The sequence below is a fragment of the Neodiprion pinetum genome, chromosome 4, assembly GCF_021155775.2.
Source record: "Neodiprion pinetum isolate iyNeoPine1 chromosome 4, iyNeoPine1.2, whole genome shotgun sequence".
In the NCBI taxonomy this organism is placed as follows: Eukaryota; Metazoa; Arthropoda; class Insecta; order Hymenoptera; family Diprionidae; genus Neodiprion; species Neodiprion pinetum.
The window spans coordinates 41043749-41067160 of NC_060235.2; the positions used below are offsets into that span (position 1 = coordinate 41043749).

Here is a 23412-nt window from a genome sequence, read left to right on the forward strand (position 1 = left end):
TTAAAACCTTATTTGACTAGTTTATATAATTCAACTTTGTTTCTTTACAGAATATATTTGGAGTCTTGAATTATAATTCTGAACAGTTTGTGTGAAGATAAGATAAGTATCTTTTGACACATTCCATTCAGACGATGAAACAAAATTTACAAATAAATTTCGATATTTCTTATGCAAACATACTCCTAATCATTGTATAGGTATATATTTCTTGATGATCACAAATACTTGATATTTATAGGTATAGTTTGGTTGATTTATGTATACTCTGAATTACCAACTATTATTGTTTAAATCTTAATGTCGTATCGTAAACCTATATTCCGATCACATTTCTGTCAAGCGTGTTGACTAATGGATGTTTTTGCCGTACGATTTATAAATTGATAACAAATCGCTGACAAAATTTCACCCAATTTCACCAAAACTTTTCTATTATTAAAAATAAGGCGTTTTCGTAACTGCGGAGACATTTAAGACATATGTTTCCTAACTTGAATAGATAATGAATAATTACTGAAATTATGCAATTAATCGGTATGTTGTTGAAAATGATAAATTCGACGCAGCGGTACAATAATGTGATAATTATCAAACAATTGAAGCACCTTATTACATATAATACATTTTACTATTCTCCACTGTACCCGTAAATTAAAAATTATAAATAAACAATTGATTATCAAATTATTGATTTTCGTTTTAAGATAATAAAAAATGAATTTACAATTAATTAAACACAACCATATTTGTAGCCTCGCTTTTTTATGAATCAATTAACTATGCTAAAGATTTTGCTTTCGATTTTTTCTCAAATAACAATGAAAACTACTATAAACCGATAAAAAACATTATGTACTGTGTTAGGAATGTTAGTATTCATGTTGTACTAATGTTAATTATACGCCTCTACATGTAATTATTATAGTTATGCATCATGTATAATATAGAGTATTATCTTTGTTAAAGTTGTTGAATATATCTCCTTCGAGCATTGTGATGTTTAATATTTATTATTATCATGACGAGTTGCTTGAAAGACTTCCGACTAAAATGCGTATTTAAATAATTCTTTGAGTATAAGGGTGAGTATAGGTACATAATATAGACACTCATTGCATTATTGGTAATGATAATTAATTTACAATTGCCAGCTTGTACACTCTTCTCTAGAGCTTGAAATACGGATTATTATCTATAGTGTTTTGCAGAAAAATAAATAAAAAATATTGCACTGGATTAATAACTTCACGTATAAAAACATTAGGGTTAACTTAGTTTCTCTTATCCCTTTAAATGACAGCGAAACTGTATTTTCCGAGACGAGAATCTTCGCTTCTTTCTAACAGTGTGCCAAAACTTCCTTTCACTTTACTTTGTACATGAAAATATAATTACGAACACCATCTAACATGCGACTCTAGGATTCTTGTATTAACGGGAGTCAGAACATTTTACAAAATATCTTAATTTTGTTTCACAGCGATGAATATGGTGTATGGTGAATAAATAATGAATTATAAAAATTATTTCGTTCTATCAAAGTACCCAGTTCTCAGAAATCTCTGATACCGTTTCAAAATAAATAATTACAGTCTGGTACTATAGTTGCTAGTAGCTGCAATTAATTTTCCAATCGTTCAATAGTTGCCTGCAAATAAATTAACCCGTTGACTATGGTAAACAACGATTTCTCTTATTGAATAATTATTAGAACTATTGAAAGCTTACTACTTTGTTGAGACAATTATATCAGATGGACTTTGTATTTATACTATGCCAATACACTACATAGAAATAAAGATATAATTTAACGAGAATTCTAACGTGAGTTTTTTTTTTTTTTGTTTTTCAAATTATTTCACATAAAAATAAATCACAAAACAGACCTCAATTTCCGCTTTCATTCGTGATGAATGTGTCAATACTTGTCTCCCTTCTTTTTTCTATTGATAAACCGAGTTTTTTTCACGTGTGTTTCGTGTGCTGTACCGAATATTCTGATCATCAATGTAAAGCCGTAAAAGCAATTGCAGAATTGTATGATTCTGAAATATCGTGGTTTGTTAAATATTTTTACTCTGGAGTATATCTACACGCTACTCGGTCACCATTGGTAGCAGATGTTGCCAAGCCAGCTCGAGGTCTTTACTCGCATCTGAGCAACGGCGATGAAGTTTATCTTGAGGTGGAAGTGTAACCATAGGAAAGTCTCCCTGTGTGATCAAGTGATGAGAAGGCTTAATATCAGTTGTACAACAGGCAATTGGCGTGAGGAGTGAATTAGGTCTTACCATATTTGCATCTGCCCACAGGGTTTGAAGTACTTCTCGAAAAGTGCACAGTTCTGTATAGTTGGTAAAATAAATAACCCAATCGCCACTGCTTTCGTGAACTTCTCGGCAGGCGAATTCCTGAAATAAAATGAATGGTTATCATCGTACGAAATAGTGCATGAAGAAATTACGAAACTCACCAGAATACACCACGATTGTTGAGCTAATGGTACGCGAAACGCTGTCAAATCTTGCACGCAGGCACACGAGAGTGTCTGTCCCCTCTGAGTGCCAGGAAAGGCTTCCTTCATCGCGATTAAATGCCTTGTCGTAGCTATTAGGCTGCACGGCAAGGGTTCCTTCTTTTCCGAACTGTCGAAAAGACCCGAGGCACTTTGTACGAAACTTTGAAGCCATTCCGAGGCAACATATTCATCGGGTGCGGCGAATTGAAAAGACTTGTTTGGTTTGAGAAGTATTTCAAACGTGTGAGGCCTGTGCGAGTTTGGAATTCTTCTGCACCCTTGACACAGGCCACCTTTTAATGGAATTGCGCGTTTTGGAAGTCGTTGATTTGAGTCGGTAAACATGTAGACAACTCCACCCTTTAAAACGAAGTATCCAGCTTCCCAGGGGTTAATCGGAGCATTGGGATACATTGGTTGATAGGTATGGGGTCTGAACATCAGGTGACCTTCCTTCATCGGACCGCAAGGCGTACTCGGAGGTGACATGTGTTCGTCTTCCATGTATATGAGACTGTAGTGTTCGATTTTCTCATCCTGAAACACAAAATTGTCAAAGTTCCAGGGTGTCATCCTTGATTTCAGGGTACTTTCAAAGCTCAATCTTATCAACTTACAGGATGTACAGCTGTCTCTTCAAGGACTGCGTGGCGTAGAGTATGCATGTCCTCATATCTCAACTCCTTGACAGCTGGTAGCTGTGGTTTTGATGGTGAACGACGCATGGCCATTTCTAAATGTGCGACTAGTTCTGACGTAGTTTGTGAGCTTCCAGTTGAAAACAAGTACTGCATTTCGTAATCGGCGTTTGATATCAGTATCGTTTGTGCGTTTGGTCCAATCTTAAGAGAAAAGAAAGGTGAGATGCATTAGTAAAATCATTTCAATAATCGGGCATGTTATGACAAAATAATAAAACATGTAAAAATGTTTATGATAACTGATGGCTATTATCTATGGAGGAATTCAAGGCTCGTTTCCGTAAGTATCGTAAAAAGCGTGGGCTAAGACGGAGTTAGAAATAATATTTATGTACGCACCATAATTACATCGAGCTCGTTGTATGGAATAACAAATTGATTGCTGTAAGAATGACCAAGCTTTGATCCAGTCAAATACAGTGTTTTATCCGTGAGCAATGCCAGCATAGCTTTACTTTCCCCGTTGGTCATGTAAGAACTTCTCACTTTGTAGACCTTGTAGAGTTCTTCAGTTTTATCTCTGTATATATGCCGCTTGAAGGTTTCTCTAAGTTTCAGCCCTATTTTCTCGCCGCTAAACTCCTGCTTTTCAGCTGCAATGTTTTCCTGAATCTCTTTCTCGAGATTATCGTTAAAATCCTTGACTGATTCTTGATTAGCTTTCACTCCTTTGATATAGAGCGGATTTGCCTTTGGCGGCTTCTTGGCTTTCTTTGATTCAAATTTACGCTCCGTAACGGATCTTAAAAATCTGCTGAGCAGCGAGCTTTTCGACGGTGCTTGACGCAGGGGCTGCGACGTCGCCAATTTGTTGGCATCGCCCGGTAGTATCGCAGTGATGTTACGTTTTTTTAACGGAGACGAAAGATGTCTGCTATTTCTACGATCGTCGATATCCGTAGATGTCGTCGTGCTGTCTAAGTCAGACCAATCACTGGAGCCTGCGTATTTTTTCTGATTGAGCTTATTCTCCATCTCAACTTTTGACAGAGCATCTTCAATAATGTTACCGCATTGAGTTTCGGCTATGTAAGCCTCCTGTGCTTCGTTTTCTTCAAGTTCGATCTCGATCTTGGGTCTAAAATTTTTTCCCGGATCTTCTTGACCCTCCGGTGCTCCACGTTCGATCAAAGACAAATCGCAACTGCACTTGGAATTCTTTTGGCAGATCGCTTCGCTGCACATCTTCGGTGGAAACAATTTCTTTTCACTATCATTTTCAAACGTGCTCAAAGACGATGCCGACGAATAATAATCCGAATTTGCATTTCGCGTGATTATATTTTTTTGTACGTAAGGCGAGTCTCCGTGACCGCACCAGCTGTAACGACCTTTTTGTACGTCCTTTTTCTGCACGGAATTACGTGGCAAGAAGCTCATCGAAAAATCTGCATAGTTCTCATCATCCTCCAGCTTCATAGTCTTCAGTATATCTTCGTGAAAGCTAACCCGTTTTTTAGTATCGCTGCGCTTCTTTTTGCGCTGCCTTCGTTGCACCACGGGATCCGATCCAGATGACGACATTATGCTGCTGTCCGTCATGTTTATCGTGTTGAGAATGCTGTAAGGTGCTTCTGTATTGTCGCAGTCTGATATAGTCATGCTCAGCTCCAAAAGATTAGTGTCATTGTTTATGACGTACGAATTTCGAGGATCTATATTTTTTTTGAAACAGTAGCTACCGTCCCCATAGAGACTGTATCTTTTGTTAAGATCTTTGGCGTTATTTTCAAACTCATTATTCCCCACTTTGTCAAGCTTCGAATCATCCAGACTTTTGCTGTAGAAACTGAAGTCCTTCAGAGTATCTAGACTGGAGCAGTTTAGTTCGCTTTCTTCAAGTTTATTCATATTCCGATTAGCTATGTCACGTTTCGTCATTATGCCCTTTTGAAATTTCGTTACCATCGCTGGGCACTGAATAGGGGTTTTACCATCCTCACTTGAGTCGCTCGAGGAAGACGTTTGCTCCATTGTTTTATTATCATGTCCGCAATCACCCGGAAAGACTTTACACTTGTTGTGACGATACTTGGGAACATCTTCGACGGAAGAATCCTCCTAGGACAAAATTTTATATATAATTTGAGACTATTGGCGCAGTATTCAATCAATTAATCACTTCAGCATGATCAGGATAGGTGAAATTCACCTCCTTGTAACTACTAACATCAGTTTCGTTAGCCGGATCCATGTCACTATCGAAAGCAACACCACTATCTCCCGGGGAAGCAAGACTCGAAGATACGCTCGATGATCTGAGGTGAAGAGATAACGCAGTTCCAGAAGGAGAGCCGCTCATAGGCCGCTGGGGCATGTAGTTGCAGATATCCAAATACGTGACATCCTGAAATTGATAAAACGTTATCGTTACGGGGTTTGCGAATATTTCAAACCGATTTCGCATATTTCAAGAATTCTAATCCATTTTAGGTGGATACAATAGAGGAAACCCACAGCTTATGTACCGTCGTCTAGGCTTACCGATGGAAAAGTACTAATATAAGTTAGTATACCTTCCTGAAAAACGTTTTGCAATAAGCATTGCACATTTATTGACTACAGACGATTAATGGACGAGTAATATATAAACGCAATCACCACGATAACCCGGTGCCCTTGCTATCGAGAAAAACATAAAATAGCTCAGGCTACGTGTTCTTTATGTTAACAAAGTTGTTTATTCATTCGATAATTGTAACCATGGGGTGATATCGGAATCAAAGAAAAACGAGCACTTCAGCGACGGTTGCGAGGAGGCCCATAAATGTGTGCAACTCATCATCTCGAACTTGCAAAGCCATCGATTGTTGCAACAATTTCATAACTGAGTAGAAATCCAATTTTTGTCAGATATTTTCCGATGCAAAATGTATCATTAAAAAACCACGATATCCAATAAAAATCGAGGAGTAATTTCTGGCTGATAGTAACACGCTGTAACTGGTGAATAGTTTGTCTGTTTATATCCTTCTCTTCGAGTTTATCATAACAATTAATAAAATTTTATCTTATTCATAACTACATTAATAATATTGCTGCACCTTGGAGGCTCGTCAATGTTTTCAAGCGCTGGTTGCTTATTGATCAAATGTTCGACATTGATTGATCAATCGATTCGGGCTAGGCCTTATTGAGGTCGGTGAACTTTCAGGATCATAATAAGAAAAGTTAGGATTTTTCATTGATATGAGTATCCAGTCTTACCAATTGCAATGTGAACGACACATTTTCAAGACCAGCTAGAAGATTCACAAGCTGTATTGTTTTGTCGACATCCCGAACCAAGGCGTGGGTGAAATACTGCTTCTGGAGTGTTTTAACGTCTCTCAAAAGACAGGCTAAGTAACTCTCAAAACTTCCTTCACTCAGAGTATGGTACAGCCAGGCTCTACCTGTATTGACAAAGAATTATATATACCTCTTGGGACATGATACTTAGGAATTACATGAAATAGAGGCAACACTCACATAGAAAAATCACGTCATTGTATGGTCACTGAATAAAAGTAGATAGATGCAAAATGGATTAGTGTATATAGTGAACGTAACAATGATTAAACTGAATGGGTAACGGAATGAAATGAAAATAATTAAATACCGCAGTATAGAGTTTACTAATTGTCCTTGTCATATCTTTTTCACTAAAGAAGGGACCAAATTTCTATCACAAATTAAAATTAACTTTAAATGAAAAATAATTGAAGGAATTACAAATGTGTTTTTCTTCGTTACTGTTACCTTTGAAATAGTTTCCAATTGTTGAGAATACATATTGCAAGAATGCTGAATCAATATTCGTCAATCGAACTATGTGACAAACATGAGTGTATTTCAAAGAAAGATATATATCAACAAATATTGTTTCGAGAAACCATGCAATCAACACTTCAATATGTACATAGATATACTTTCTGTGAATTAAATAGGACAATTGAGTACACGAACTTAGTTATAAAAAATTAGTTTTCACTCCGCTATCTTGTTTGTCAGTTAATTTTAAGAAACGAAGATGCATGTCATGCGACGAAGAAAGTTATGTACACATATCCTAATTTATATGATGACGATACCTTTTCTAAATAAGCATTGTACACACAATTTAAGTGGTAGAATTACGCAGTCGAATACACACTCGTACAAACGCACAAATACTGATTTGTTAGAGGTAGGCCACAGGTTTGTTACATTACGATAAAGCCTGAGCTGCAATTAGGTGTTTAGCAAAAGCTGGGAGTACAATCCTGAAGGGTTGCTGGATAGACTTGAGGAAATGGAATAACCCGTGCAATATAATCAATACTCATTTCGGCTTTTCAGCACAAAATAGCAAACAAAAAACCGACCTATTCTTCTTGATCATTCGATAGTGGGACCAGATTTTTTTTGTTAAGTTACTTTTCATACCTAAGAAAGGTACTAGCATTGATAAAAGTTTGTTCTTCATTTTTCAGTTAACAATCTTCAACAGCTTTCCATTATATCCAATGAAATAGGAAAACTGTATTGAAAACTTGCTACGGTTTTATAAATTAAGTGAAATTTTAGTGTTAGATTTTAAATCAAAAACCTGCGCAAGGAGATTACTTTCAAAAGTTATGTCCAAAAATTGTAAAAGATCGGTGGCTTGAAGGCTTTGAAAGATATTTTTCTGGTAGAAGGAAACAAGAAATCAAAGTCGTTATCGGCTAATGGTCAAGAGTAATTTTTGGCCAAGAAAACTGCAAAATAAATGTATCGAGCGGCGTTACTTTGATAAACACAAATACGTATACTTTTTATTTGATAAAGTGTACCTTTTCCAATGGAAGTTAGTACGCTTTGCAACGCATGTATCACCACAACGGTGTCTTGGTGACTTAGTTCCCTTGCTGTTCCCCAATATCCGTGCCTTTCTACGCGCAATCCGTGTCTCAAGGCCCGGTCTAACCAATAAACCAACCAGGAATCACCGTCCAGGACCACAGTACCGTGCAGGCTCTGAGCGTATACCTAACACAGGCACACAGAAACTCATAGAAGCTTGTTTTTACCCAGTGGTAGCTTGTGAAGAGATCGGCAAACAGAAATAATAGGCGGGTAACGCAGTTGAAGTTTGTAACGTTGATGTAACGAAATGTATTCAAAAGAAAGAACTGTATTGCAACTTTGAAATAGCTTTGAAGGATATAGTTGCCATTTCGATATTGTTCGAGCATGTGTTTTGTATCAATTACAGTTCACTAAATTGCCGACAATCATTAAATTTTAGAATATGGTTTTTCCCTAAACACGTGCATTGTTACATCAACGTTACGAACTTAATCTTCATGGCGCGCAAGTGTTTTCATTGTTGTCGGTGGTGTTGCTTGTTTAGTAGTTCTTCATCGTTGTTTTCTTATGATTCGTTTAAAGAGCAATAGAGAAATAAATGAAGAAACATGTGAGCGGTTGCATTGAATTTTTATGCTACCGTTGAAAGATTTTCACAATTCTTTAAACAACTTCGTAACTCAGATATTCACTTAAACCATACGAATTTACGTTTAAAAGATTTTGTCGCACAAACTTGTTGTCACAGAATGTGGATAAGTGTGATAATATTCGATGACAAATGCGAACTGTCATTAAATTTGAGGTTACAAATTGTGCAAGTGTTTTTGAAACCAGTTTCCCCAGTCGTTGTGTTATCGTTCGAGTTGATATTTTTTAACAGTATAATTTAAACCGTACCGAAACCAGCCCGACTACTGATCAGGATATAAATTTTCCTACGATGACGTAGTAAATTTTCGAAAAATTGATTAGCGGAGATCGAGTGACAGCTCGTGTTTCGATTGTTTTCTATAGCTTCTGCACGTTAATTAATTCCGAATAAAATTAAATTGAATCAGTGAAAATTCAGGCATTTTTTAAGTCGCACTTCGTACGGTTTAAGCGAATATCGGGGCTTCGTGATTGGTTTCTATATTCAAAGCATCACCGTATTTCATTGTGGAAATCCAATGTGGCGGCCTGGTTGAGAACGAGGTATAAAAACGGATTTACCTACACAAAGATATCCTATGTTTTTGCTTCTGAGTGTTGTATCACTAAGGCTTGACGGTGTGGTTTTATGCGAACTATCATTCGGCCGATTGACGAATTTTCGTAAAGCGTTAGGTCGTAAAATAACGGGGATAGCTGTAATTAGTCGAAACAAAGGACGACCATCAAGGTTAGTCACTCACTCACTGCTTGGTTGGCTGATTAGACGCACTACATATCTACATTGCAGTTAGTATTCGTATGCGTTGTGTGCACGGACGTGTATCTAGATAATACGAATTCGCTGCGAATCGACGCGAGAAGCGAGAGTATTGACAAATCAAAGAGGAAAAAAAATTGGCAAAACCGTACGAGAGAATACTATTGTCACATAACACACATAATGTACATAAAAATTAGAAGGACAAAAGCTTGGCGATTTAATTAAATGATAATCAACACAACCAGCCAGCCAGCTGGCTGTTGTGCGAAAATATTCGTCGATCAGATCTGCGTAAAAGCGGATTAATTCTCGGTGGCGATGACATGAAGCCGTACGTGTTTAGAGGCGTGTGATATAAGGCTGATGCTAATCTACGACGGTAATATAAATAAGGGAGAGACCGACGAATAAACGGCTGCAGCGTGTGATTGGCGATTATAGGCAAACACTGCAGAACGACGAAACCCTCGCATTATAAGCGAGCCGTAAAAACAGAAGACAAACGAGGACAGGAAATGAAAAGGAAAATAAAAAAAAAAAGGAGAAAATACATAAGATAATATATAAAAATACACACAAACGCAACGAAGAAGGATATGACTCGTAAAAACAAGCGAAGAATTTGGCACTCGCACATCTGCGGGCGGCGCAACTTTCGCAGGCCTTGGGTGGGTAAAAATGAATCAAACTTCGTCGTCGCCTGACGTATCTGGCGCCGATCTTACGGACGTGAAGACGAATTCTAGCAGACGGCTGCTTACCAATTTGACAGCCTTGGTCAGCTCCTGCAGGATTCGGTCTTTGGACAGTACTTTGTCGGTGCAGAGGTCCATGTCGTCCTGCGACGGCATATTTCTGTTTTATTTATCCCGTTTATCAACTCAAAATTTTATTTATTCACATAACTTTCCCTGCTCTGTTAATGCGGGCGAATATTATATACGAAAATAGAGAGGCGCAAGGCTCCAATGGAGATCCTGCCTCCTCACTTGCAGACGATGTTTCACTGCACGGCTTGTCGCCGAACGCCTTTCGCATTGATTTTAGCGGCGCGCGATTCCGGCGGGAATTTCAAACGGTCATTAGCGCGATGCGATTCTTTTCAACGATCGATCTTCCCTTCTTCGTCTGACAATTAACACTGCTCGATTCGCCGGAGATATTTGTCATTCTTATAACGCGGAACGTGATGTGTCAGCCATAAATTTTAGCCCCCACTTACTCGCTCCGTTTTACGACAATTTCAAACCGATACGCACGCGATATTTTGTTTTATTATTTCGATTTCCAGGAGCTGTGTAACGCTAGTTTCTCAATCTTTGTGTAATTATTTATTGCTCACTTGATCATCTCGTTTTACACGATTCTGACCGTTGCACTTATACGAGTATTTATTTTCCGTGGAACTATGAAAGTACGCTTATAAACGAGGGATCTTTCCAGGGTTCAAACGAAGTCTGTATATCAGTCTGTTTGAGTATGCGTAACACGTTTCCCCGACCTGAGGAATTATTTCCGAGCGATATTACGTATAATTGAGCAATGCAGGATAGAAGATTGGACGTCAGCAAATAGCTGAAGAATTAGGAAGAAGAAAAAATTCATTTCATAATTCCACAAAAATTTCAGTCACGTGGCAAATACATATTTATTAAGAAAATTTTCTGAATTCTGGAGATCAACTCGTCGGTATACTTACTGTATGACTGTCGAAACGAGTTTTGTGCAATTCCCAATTCAATTGATTAAAGAACAAAAATTATGCTCGGACACGAGCAGAAGGAAATCTAAAGAAAAACAGGCGTTGTATAAATACGACAGTGAAAAAGATATTATAATATCGGAGCGCGTTCATTAATTATAAAATGTTTTTGTGCAGGGAACCTCAAGTAGATATAGCAGTAGATTAAATGAGACGTGGGAGAAAAAAATATGTACATTTCGCGTAAATAAATAGAGGCAGAAGACTCAAGCTGTCACGTGACTTTCTGTTATACGTGCCCGTTAACCATTCCGCGATCACCGCAATCTTCCCTGATGTTAAATATGTATTATACAAGTCTTTACGACCATTTCGACTTCATAAATAGATCAAATTGTGCGCTCATGGCATGTATTTCATCCATGTTACCGAGCGCTGGAACTGCGGCAAAAATAACATATATCGTCAACCGGATCGCAAATAGAATTTAGATTTTCTGAATGAAATCCTTTTCATACGATTTTACAATAATCAATGTTAATCATGTACTGTTTGAACATGATTTTGATACTGCAAGGTTGCGACTCGACAGGCAACGATTTTCACGATTTTTAACAAATTGGTAATCGCGGTAATTGTCGATTGGAATTCATTTACTGTACGCAAAAAGTTAGCGGTCTGAAGGAACGCGAGAGTTTCATAAGTTAACTCGCTCCATTGAACGCCCGAGCTTTTTCTACCCCAAGGCTCATTAAAAATGATATATTACTAAAATTTTTTACCCACAGGAAATTGATTGTCCGTTAATATTCCCATTTGTGGTATATTTTATAGGTATACCTATGTATGCGGCAAATGTTGTGCAGAATGAGAATGCAATTTGAACGTAAGGTAATCGATCGTTTGATCGGTGCTGCGTAGAAAATGCCGCTGTGGTTGGAAGAAAAAAAAAAAAAAAAAAAAAAAAATGGAAAAAGATTCAATAGAATGACGAGATATCTGTGTATCAAAATTGTCTAGAAACATTTATGAACCGAAAACGACGAACTTTAGGCAAAGGTAATTTATTTGAAAGCAATTACACGGTATTTTGCACAGAACGGCCGCAATAAGAGGTTGACGGAAAAGAGAAAATGTCGAACTACGTGATTAATGTTTTAAACCGGATTCAGCACCGTTTGCCGAATCTCTTGTTCGGGCGGATCTCGGGCTGGCTTGAAGACTTTGTGGCATCGATGAAGTTCCTCTGGTACGAGACCGGAATTTGGGTTTTACGGAAGCCTGTCGTCGCAAAATCTCTTCTATGGTTTTCACCTCCTTCTCGCTCATCGGGTTCGCGTTCGCTTCCGCATTTCCGAGGTCGAAGTTGTCCTCTAGATCCCTGGGGAATTTATGTGCGTTGTATTATGCTGATCCGGTAATACCACGCAAAGAGCAACTGCTCGGTCAGCGTTCAGCCAGACGTAACAAGCGTATTTAGTCTAACCACTGACGTTGGCAAATGGCGATATTAAATTTAGTCGGCGGATTCCGAGCTCTTTTAAGCTTTTGGAAAGTTAGCGCGGAGCTTTCTTTTGTTTTTTCAATAATTATTTCATTCTGTTATCGAGACGAAATTATTGACGCGAGTTAAATTGTTACCAGCCATTATCGCAACTCGCATTCCGGTCTTAATTAAATGTAAAAATTAATCGATGCAGGGTGCTGCAAGCTGGGATCAAGCTGACAATGCGATTTACGGTTGGTAGCTGCTTATTGCTTGGACTGTTATTATTACACTCTCCGTGCAACTTTTATGCATAATCTGCAGACTTTCGCTTGACGAGTGCTGCGAGAAAGAAAGTTATAAATATTGCAATTTTTAATCAGACTTGCGCAATAAATCATCAAGGGGTTCTACCAATTCAATATATTCCTGTAGATTAATTGTAAAGAAGAAGAGGATGGGAGAGTGAGTTTTATTTTTCTGCAATTATCAAACCTCTGACGTCGCTCGAACTTGACAACGATTTTTTGCAGACTCAGGAGATCTTTTTGTGTGGCTTTCAACTCTGCTTCTTTCTCCTGAAACAGAATCCATATAATTGTTATAATCTGTCATAAGTAAAGGAGGTTTCCACCACATTTCGTAGGCGAATCTCGGCGCTCAGCGCCAGCCGATAGGCAACCGAAGTCACATTTGAGGTCCGTACTGCTCTTTCTAAAAACATCTCCCTACCTAACCGACGGAGTCCGCGTAAACTACCAAATCAGATCTCTCAAAAAATGGTAGTACAGACCTAAAATGTTACTTTGGTTGCCTGTTTGCTGGCGCTGAGCGGTGAGACTCACGTAAAAATCGCGTTTTACGGCTCGCCCTTAATTAGAGACATCGAAATAAATTTAAAAATGATGCGGTTCGGATTTTAGTACCGCGAAAGCTACATTAACTGCTTCAAGTTCGCTGTGTCTAGTGTCTGAAAGATGACGTGCAGTGACAGTCTCAGCAGACAAACGCGCCAATTGCTGCCTGTAGTTTTGCTCCCTTTCCATGGCTCTGTCCCAGGCTTCTTCTCTGGCGACAACGGCGTCTCTCAGAGCTTGCATGTCGCTCTCTAAGCTCTCAAGCTCAGTTCTGAACAGGCCGATAAAAGAAAGATTTAAACGAAAATTTTATAAACGAAAAGAACCAGTCCGCTGATGCTTTATTGCAACTTCGTTATGGTGACCTCACTTCGTTATGGTGACCGTAGGTTCCATGGTCTCGAGACCTTCGAGTTTTCGCTGACAGGCGAGACAAACTGCCCAACATTGAACGCTCCTTTCGATCGTCGAGATAAGACCGCCCGTTGATGTATTTTCGTCCATAGTTTCTGTCTGCCTGCTCTGCTATTGGGAAAATATGTACCCCTTAAATTCGGCAATGCATTAGCAGTGTTATACAAATTTTGACGGATTTCAAACATTGAGTGACGGATTGGGCGATCGATCGATCGTCGAAATGAAATTTAAAACTGATGACATGGTGTAATCGGTAAAGCTGATATAATTTTTTCAGAATACCAAAGAGGAAAGGGGGCGATTTTACACACGACTAGGCTCGAATGCGTTGAAGAAATTTAATTCCATTTAATTAGAGGGCTTACACTTTCCTTGATTTTGCATCTTTCTTTTTTCAGCTCCTCCAGGGTCTTTTGCATTTGTGATCTAAGCTCGTCCGCATCTTTGCTTACCTTTTCAAGTCTGAAAGTGAACGCAGAAACACATTAGAACGTTATGTCGTCCGGTAAAATGAAAAAAAAAAAAAATTGGAAAACCAAACAGCCCGTTCACTTACTGGCTATGGAGCGCGTTATTTTCCGTAATGAGATTCTGATTCCGCGTCTGCATCACCGTGTTGCTGTCTTCCAAAAACTTCAACCGCATCATTAACCTTTCGTCGGGTTGCTGTCCGTTTTCCAAATTCACTTTGCCCCCGTTACCAGAATTCATTCCAAGTATCATACCCAGTTGCATGTCTATGTCCGGAAACAAGGGATCTCCTCTACCTGAATAATAGCATTCACGTGTATATGTACGTATGCAAATGTGAAAACGGTAAAAAGGAAATCGAAAAGTAACGACGTTAATGCACCACCTTTCAAAGCCCGCAAGAGATGTAACCGAGTTGCAATTTTCACCTCGGAGCACCTAATTCAGTGCTCAAAGTTCACTGCTGGCAAAACGAGGAGCTAGTTGAACACTTAATCACTATTATCATCGCGTTTATTCGCAGTGGTATCAAATGGTAGTTGCACATTTAGTATGCACGGTTCGGTGTGCACATAAACGAGTTAAACTTCCCACTTCCTAATGCACATCGGTTCCTCCTCTGCTGTGCAGAATCTTTCCGTTTCACGATCCAGGCGACGCGAGTTGGTCGGAGCTTTAACGAGGTGAGAAATTTAATTGGTCGGAAATATCGCCTGTACCTATCCGGATTATTTAACTAGTAGCTCGAGATTTCATTCCAAATGAAACGTGTCTCAAGAAAACAAAAAATCCTAAGAAAAGCTCTACACGCGTCTGTATTTGTGAACTTTTTTACAATTCTTTGGGACGGTTTGCTTCTCCGAACAAGTCTTCTTCAATTCGAACAATCCGAACGGATTTTGTGTGGGGATGGAGCAAATTTTTTCACGGCTGAGAACAAAAAGTTATTTCAAATTATACTTACCGGTCGAAAAATGCTCCACCCTGGGGCTTCCAGCTGGAGAGGGCGACGAAGAGGAATAACTCGAGGCATGATGTTGGACGTCGACGTAACCTTTGCCCTCTGGCTTGTCGATCACGTGGTACCTGGACATCTGAGGATGTTGAAATTTGAGGGGGTTACAGGTATTTTCGTTGAATTTATTTTTGATTTTCTTTAGAAATAATGTACGCGTTTTTGCAATATTATCATTTGCACATCATAAGAATTATAATTATTATACTCTGTATAATTTTGTCACTGTTTCCCCGTCTATTTTTGTATCCTTGGATCTCTTGTTTCGATTATATTGGTTACGAGATTTTCTCTTGTTTGTTATTTTTCGCTCTTGAGGTATGGTACGTAAGAAGGTACGGCGTATGTAAACGACTTGAGGGTTTCGTCGGTTGTCTCAGGGATTTTCATTGATGGCTAAAGAAAAAGTTTTCCTTCAACGTCGTGAAACAACTCCTCATATTCTAACTTTATAACACTTTTCTTGGCTTGGAGTTTGTATATTATTATTATACCAGCTTTTAGAACGGTTAAAAAAAACATGCTTTTATACTTGAGGTTGTGTAACGTTTCCCGTTAAACTTTATTCTTTTCCGCACTTTCTTCTTTATTCAACTCCGTGACAGCGGTACATGAGAAATAGCAAATTTTTGTTGATTCGGAATAAATTATTCTTTCCCTTATTTTTAAAAGTTTTTTCTTCTCTCTTTCTGTGGTACTATTCTGATGGACTAACAGATGTGTCAAGACTGTAATTGTGATTATAGATAAGAATCAGTTATAAGAAGGATGGTTTAAGGTATGTATGTATATAGGTATATGTATATATATATATATATATATATAACTGAAATTGACATTCACGTTAATGTTACAATTATTATTTACGCCAATGAGTTACGCTTACATGTAATTATACGATTATTTACATCCAAAAAAACTTTACGCATAGATAGTTTATGCCTGTACTTCTAATTGTTACACGTGTAATACACAATGCGTTAGATGTATTGGTATTTTATTCCTTCAATTTCTTTATAAATATACTAATGCGTACAATACAATTGACGATTAAAAAAATATAACTATATTTTTCGCAAAGAAATGTGAACGTCATTCATAATTAATAATGTGTGCAGCGATTCACATTCGAATGTATTTAGGCGTGCACTGTGTATGAATACAACAGAACATTGAATCGAGTAGATACGCCTGACGTGATGTTACCTGCACTTCATATCTGACATTTGTTGCCTCTTCGAGTTTCTTTAGGCGTAAATAAACTGAAGTAATTTTTTTATTTGTTTGCTTCGGTATCGATAATCGTGACATCATTCGAAGAAAGCGAGTATTTTTTCTCCTGAATGATTTGATATCAATGTGCATATATATTCATACAGGTGTTAAAAAATTTATATTGAATATATGCGATATACATACACCGTTGTCGGTATTTGCTATTACAAGTGTTAAACCATCGGAAAGAATTGTCACGTGGATTTAGTTTAGCATAAATTAAATCGTAATGATTAAGAAAAAAAAAATTCATTTTATCCATTCCAGCTTAATATCTATATTTAATTAATTTTGGTCAGTCGATCTGCAGTGACGATAACTTCCTCGCACTAGATTCTTGCAAATTTGATGTATTATAAGTATAGTGTACCTATGTAATTAGATTAATACCTAGGTTTAGATCTTATGAAAAACATATATGCATATTATCGATTATTTGATTTTCGCGTAAGAATTCCCCCAGATTTACATAAGTATAATTCTAATTAAGAATACTCTTCTATTACCTTAACATCATATAATCCTGCACATTATATAATCTTATCAATCAGTGATTTACCATCGTTATTATTCAATCAAATATATCTATCGATCATATTTAATATTATTATACATATAAACATCTATAAATTTATCCGCTCAGGTATATATGTACAGTATACAGATTTAGAAAAATTACATTATAGATAATTCCATTGGACATTTATTATTATACAGTAGAACCTCGATTATCCGATTTAATTGGGCTCGAGCCTAGTTCGGCTAGTCAAAAGTTGGGATAACTGAAATGAAATTTTTATCGCAAGGTATAATAATATATATAATACAGATTTAAATCGACAAACATTCTGTATTAAACATCTAAATACATGTTGAACCTCTTTTAAACATCGAACGCTTATTTTATTACTTTGGGTTTATATAGTCGTCTATTATCAATTGACGGACAGCTGCTTCACATTTTTTTACGAGCAACAATGTACATGCATTTCGCACCAGAAATGCATTTTTTGAGCCAACGTTCGGATAATTGAGCGTTCGGGTAAATCAATTCATGTTTCGTATAACTGAGGGTTCGGATAATCGCGGTTTTACTGTATTATTATTACTATTATTATTTTATCGAATCAGACAGTCAGTCATACGGTGCGAAATGCGACATTTAATTATAAATAGTTGTGTGTATGCTTATCGCTTATCAAAGGGAATAATAATTATTTACGAGTTGACTTTAAGCAAAGATCAAGGATATATTTTAATCGCAATTTGTCAAATATGACTCGCAAAATCGGTCCCCTTTCATCCAATATGTTTCATACACACTCAGATGATTACACCTATAAACTCATCAACTTCTGTACAATTAGCGCAGCATTTGTAAAGCGTGCCGTGGATCGGATTCTGGAATGACTTATTCGATCAACCGGGTGTTCTTGATTATTTTCCAAGAAAGAAGAAAGAAAAAAAGGAAAATAAAAAAAGAGGAGACAAAGCTCAGGACAATTGTAAAATTCGAGTATTATTCGCGGCAATCTAAGCGAAAGGTGTTCCAACAGGTGCTCCTCTTGAGGAGGCCGCACAGAGCACTCGGTTTCTCAAGTGCCACTTTTCAGTGCTTCAAGATGTTTCAGCTTGCTTGGGTCGATGCCGAAATAGGCACCATCTCGTCTCCTCTCCCTTTCTCTCTCTCTCTCTCTCTCTCTCTTTCCCCTTTCACTTGCTTACTGTCTAGATTACTCCCCGCACATACCTACATAGGTATACAGAGTTTAGCTTCATCCGAAAATCCCCTTGCGCAATTTGGTATGCGACACGAGATGCCCGCTTATCGCTGATTCGAAGCTAGGGAACTCAGTTCCAAAAACCTCATCGTGCGGTTCCTCTAATCCACCCTGTTAATTATGATAGGCGTGATATTGCAGATCGAATTCTAACGAAGAACGATACCGGGATCTTATTTCTTTCTTTAAATATTTCTGGTTGGACGAGACATTTCGTGGAATTCGTTATGCGGGAAACAGTCGCAACTCTGCTCATATCTGAATTGTTTCTACGCAGCTGCAACTTTTAATTGATTCACAGGATCTGATTATACCGTTCATTAGAAGCGGACAGAAGAAAAAAAATTGCAGAGTACAAAATCGTATGAGAATAGTTTCTTCCCTCGATTGGATGATGTTTATTTACACGGTATATAACAGGGATAGCCAACTGGTTGATCGTGGCTATTAGACTAGTCGATTGCGACAAGGCAAAGAAAACTACATGACTCTGTAAAAAAATATTTCATTTAATTTTGTGGTAAATATTTGAGATTGCTAGATCGATCGCAAAGAGTCTGGACAGTAAACGGTAGATCTTAGGTCTGATCGAGTTAGCCATCCCTGGTACATAGGTATCAGGGTGGTTCATTCGTAAACTTTTTTTTTTAAGTTACCACTCGAAAAATTTGTGACAAATACTGTAAAAAAATTGTCGTGAAACCTGGAGGGCCTAACTAATCGATCATAAATCAACGGTAAACTAACAGTTTTTGTTACGGAAATAAGAGTATCACATTACCTTAATCTCCCTATTTCGTTTTCAGTACTCATTTTTATGAACAACGATTAATTGGACCACGATACGAAAAGAAAACTAATATGTATATAAGTCCGTAAGGTTTACACATAAAAATAACTGCAAAATATTACAATAATTGGTAGCGATTTCTAACTATTTTCCTACTTCCACCAGGTTTTACGACAATTTTCTTCAGCATTTGTCACAAATTTTTCGAGTGGCACGTCAAAAAAAAAAACGATTTTTTAAACGTATTACCCTAATAGATATAGTAATACGGCAAGTGTAGTTAGAGAGCTATCGTAATTATGGGTATGACGTTGTTCGACTACTCTTTTCGCGGACGATTAACCCGCGATAACAATTTCGAGGTAAGAACAAGAATGGCTCAAAGAGACGCTTAAGGGCTGCAGGTTATTACTGGAACAAATTGAAAACAGTTGTACAATATTGTAGGTTGCCAGACGGGGTAGCGAGGTATTACATAGTTGGGGTTAACTGATCGCTGTATAGAAGGTCCCGTATCACAGCGGGGGTGGCTGATTTTGGGGACCGGTTAACGTTGAGCCTTATTTATCGATCGAGACCCGAGCCGAGCAGCGCAGAGCAATGCCCGTATAACTATCGCAGAAGACGCGAGGTCGATACTCGATTTCGCGAGATTTCAGGTTGTTACACAGGCGCTGTGCACCCGCTCTAAAACCGTGTCGCACCCTATCGCGCGTTACACACACGAGCCGAAACCTCTTCCCTTTTTTAATCAAATTCAGGTGCCCCCCACCTCGAATGAAGGAACTGGAAGGAACGACTCCGCCATTCCCTCAGCGGTGGTCAGATTGGATGACTCGTCTCAAAGACACCCTCAAACTGCACGTCGGATTGACACGTGTCCCCGCTTGAAACCCGGCTGATCACTCGATGCTCGTGTTAAATTCGAGCCACAGATATTTCTTGAAACTTACCTGCTCCTCCCCTTTACCTATTCACATTTATGTTACTCCTTTTCTTTTCCTACTGTTATTAGTATAATTGTTCTAGCTTGAATATAAAAATAATTAGGCCAAGGCCCGATGGACAAGTTAGACACGAAAGAGACGTCCTATCTAAAGAACAAACTTTTCTATGGCCCACGCCGACTGGCATTAGAAAACATGTAAGAGTAATCAATATTCGTTAATAAACATTACTTGTTCTAATGTGAACTCCCGTGAATCTTCATTTGGGCTAGATGAGCGGTTAACCTTCTAAAGATATAACATAATAATCCGAATAAGCAGGAAAATTCTATGACGCTGTGCCGAAATTTGATCGATTACCTAATTGTGTTACATTCGGTGTGACGGTTCGCTACGGAAAAATGTTAAATGGACAATTTGACATCGGATCCGCCTGCGTTTATGCAATTTAAGGTACATTTTACCGATCGACATTTGTCTCGTTGTTCACGATTCGATAAATCCTGACTCTCTGGCCAATCGTGAATCGTGAAACAACTGTCGATCGGTAAAATGTACTCTCAGTTGCCGTAATGCAGGCGGATTTCGGTCAAATGTAACCGGGATTGGATTAATGCAAGCGAATTTATTATCCCGTGCTAAATTGTTCGTGTAACATTTAGACGAAATAAAAAGTAGTAAGGTCGGTCAATGTCATAATTGCCTTGTTTTAGGGTCAGAGAGAAAAATAGAGTGAGACTGGTGAGTTAAACGCAAGTTAATGAAGAATTTCGATATTAACGAAGTAATACTGGATTCTTGAAGTTCTTTTTCGCAGAACGAGCCAAATATGTATTAATATAATTCGATACTGTGCTGATGGTAGAGAAACAAAATGAAATTACACATACACTGTTAACAATTTTTTTTCAACTTTAGCACGTAATTTAAAGGCCATACGAGCTCGTGAAAATTTACGTGAACTTCACACGAGTTTCATGCAAATTTTTCACCAGCACGTACGCATCCCTCGAATTGAAGTAGTCAAATTGCGGTTTTTGCCCGAGAAGGCGTACGCACGAAAAGTACCAACTCGAAATTTTGAACAGTGAAACATGTGTAATTCGCAAGCAAGCGACTGAATACATCAGGGAGACGAAAGAAAGTTGGTGTGTATATGCCTATACGAATACACCGCACATTGGAATAAGTAATAAGACACTGAATTCGAGGGGATGGGGTGAAACTGCTGCAGAAAGGAGATATTTTCTCTCTCCGGTTCTCGATGGTTCTTTCGGTTTCATGACTAGCCCCGGGGTTTCTGCTATCGCATTTCCTGTTGGTGGATCTCTTGCCCATGCCGCGAGACTGCAGTCAATTTCGGGCGCAATCTCTTGTCCGATGCAGCTGTAGAATTACACGATGGAGACCATTACGCGTTTCTTCTTCGACGAATGAGCCGTCAAAGACGTGGTAACCGTCGTACGGGTGCTGTTCTGACTCGAACCCGAGCCGAAGCAGTGATGCGGATTCGCGGGACACCATCCAGAGATCCATGATATTGCCTGCAAATTACTGAGAGACCGTCGTCGTTACTAAAATATTCCCTTTCCCTCCAGAACATTTTTCTAAAAAAAAAAAAAACTCGGTCTAACGTACAACATTAAATCTGGATATGCGTAGGCTACTATGATTTACCCGAGAATGCGAGAAAAAATTATACATAAATTACCGACAAGAGCTTAAACGTAAAATTTCAATTTCAAATCGTGGTTAATTCGATCGATTTTGCTTTACGGATGTTTATTTTGCTGAAGTAAATGTTCTTTAGAAATTCACTGAAACAGTTCTTTTTTCAGATTTGATTTGATATTGTTCTTTGTTGATCAATATCAATTTATCGTATTTACATATTTGTCTAATCAATCTTGATCAATATCAATGCATCTGTATCTATCTTAAAATATTTAAACGATAAAAAGTGTGTTTCAGTGCGGCATTGTAGAAAATAGTATTCTGAATAAAATAAATAACCGCTGGGTGAAATATAACGATTATACTAAATTGCTTACCGTTTTAAAACGATTTGCAATGGATAATTAATATGATCTGTAGCTCGTGTTTATAACTTTAGTATTTGTCTGGTTCGCATTTTTATTCGCCTGTGTAACCCCTGAAAAAAATGATGAAAAAAGCATTAAACCTCGAAGTGAATCCCGGCGAACTGTCCAGGGACTCGAGAGCTAACAAGTGTCAGATATGATGATGGCTTTTGATATTGACCGCAATGCATACCCCCTGGAGAATCGTAACAATCAGAATATAGTAAACAAGAACATGAGGAGATGTAATTCGAACAATAAATCGAGCTGGTTAGCAGGAAATGAAAATGACAAGAAAAAAGAATAAGAAACAAGATAAAAAAAAAAAAATAGAAAAGCAATAAGGAAAGGAAGAAAAAATCCCTATTCCTCGAGAGACATGCGATCGAGATGCGGAGAAATAAAAGTCGATGGATCTCGTCAGTCTAGAGAAGGTATCCGCGGGAAGAAAGGGCGAAGGGGCGGGAAGGGGGAAGACCCGGCGGACGTCGTTTCTCGTTCTGTTTTATCGCGTCTCGGCGCTATGTTCACTGACGACAGTTCGCTGTCCTCTCTGATGTTGCTGCTGCTGCTGCTGCTGCTGCTACTGCCGAAGAAGACAGAGAGAGGAGACTAGCCGAGCTCGGCAAGCAGCAAGAGATTCTACAAGTTTAGAGTTTTGTTCACGTGCATGCAGGACTACAAGAAACGCCGGAAGATAAATCTTCGTCGCAAATCACGCGGGTATTCGACTATAAAAAACACGAACCTTCACCAAGTGCGCTGCGCATGCCGTCACTATTAGGAATTCATCAATTTCGCACACACTTCGCTATCTTGATACCGGCATGTTCGTGTACCTAAGTTTATTGTCCCTAACACGATTTCGAATTGAAATATTTACCGTGAAGGATTTCAATTCGTCAACTATTTCCACCAACTTCGTACAGGCATTTCCTACAACTACGCGTCAGTGAGTTTAGTATACTGAATTCTTAGTTCCTGTAAGTGTCTTTGCTCAGAGTCATATTGTACAAGAACCATTCTTGCCATCATTTTATTCCTTATGCAATGTCGTCTAGTCGTTAATTAGTATCGGAAACGAAATTATGACCGAAATAAAATCGCGGGTGGGTCCGTGGTGGCCATCTTGATTTCAT

General features: G+C 38.2%; 3 protein-coding genes across 9 annotated transcripts in view; all 3 read right to left on the reverse strand.

The window, feature by feature from the left end:
• Positions 1 to 7: 7 nt before the first annotated feature.
• On the reverse strand, positions 8 to 11208 carry prd1 (pruning defect 1). Of its 7 annotated transcripts, none has more exons than XM_046620510.1 (9): positions 11151 to 11208; positions 8019 to 8214; positions 6430 to 6617; positions 5375 to 5569; positions 3562 to 5283; positions 3139 to 3363; positions 2477 to 3058; positions 2295 to 2414; positions 8 to 2216 (listed from the first exon to the last, which is right to left on the reverse strand). In XM_046620510.1, the coding sequence occupies exons 4-9, from the start codon at positions 5537 to 5539 to the stop codon at positions 2100 to 2102; spliced, it is 2931 nt and encodes a 976-aa protein (XP_046476466.1). In that variant the 5' UTR covers positions 5540 to 5569; positions 6430 to 6617; positions 8019 to 8214; positions 11151 to 11208; the 3' UTR covers positions 8 to 2099. The 7 variants fall into 7 exon arrangements, with proteins under 7 accessions (XP_046476466.1, XP_046476460.1, XP_046476461.1 ...); XM_046620504.2 differs by lacking the exon at positions 11151 to 11208 and adding an exon at positions 10213 to 10588; XM_046620505.1 differs by lacking the exon at positions 11151 to 11208 and adding an exon at positions 10213 to 10587 and having other exon boundaries at positions 5393 to 5569.
• Positions 11209 to 12255: 1047 nt separating this feature from the next.
• LOC138190876 (fibrinogen- and Ig-binding protein) lies at positions 12256 to 15478 on the reverse strand. The gene is made up of 7 exons (XM_069135417.1): positions 15349 to 15478; positions 14470 to 14680; positions 14279 to 14375; positions 13867 to 14021; positions 13566 to 13767; positions 13135 to 13217; positions 12256 to 12534 (listed from the first exon to the last, which is right to left on the reverse strand). Exons 1-7 carry the CDS (start codon positions 15476 to 15478, stop codon positions 12303 to 12305), a joined length of 1110 nt encoding a protein of 369 aa, XP_068991518.1. The 3' UTR covers positions 12256 to 12302.
• Positions 15479 to 19471: 3993 nt separating this feature from the next.
• The window catches only part of CCAP-R (Crustacean cardioactive peptide receptor), a 49698-nt gene continuing 45757 nt past the window's right edge, over positions 19472 to 23412 (reverse strand). The window contains exon 8 of the mRNA XM_046621892.2: positions 19472 to 21746. Within this exon, the coding sequence (XP_046477848.1) occupies positions 21587 to 21746 (160 nt within the window). The 3' untranslated portion in view covers positions 19472 to 21586. The remainder of the gene's footprint in view (positions 21747 to 23412) is intronic.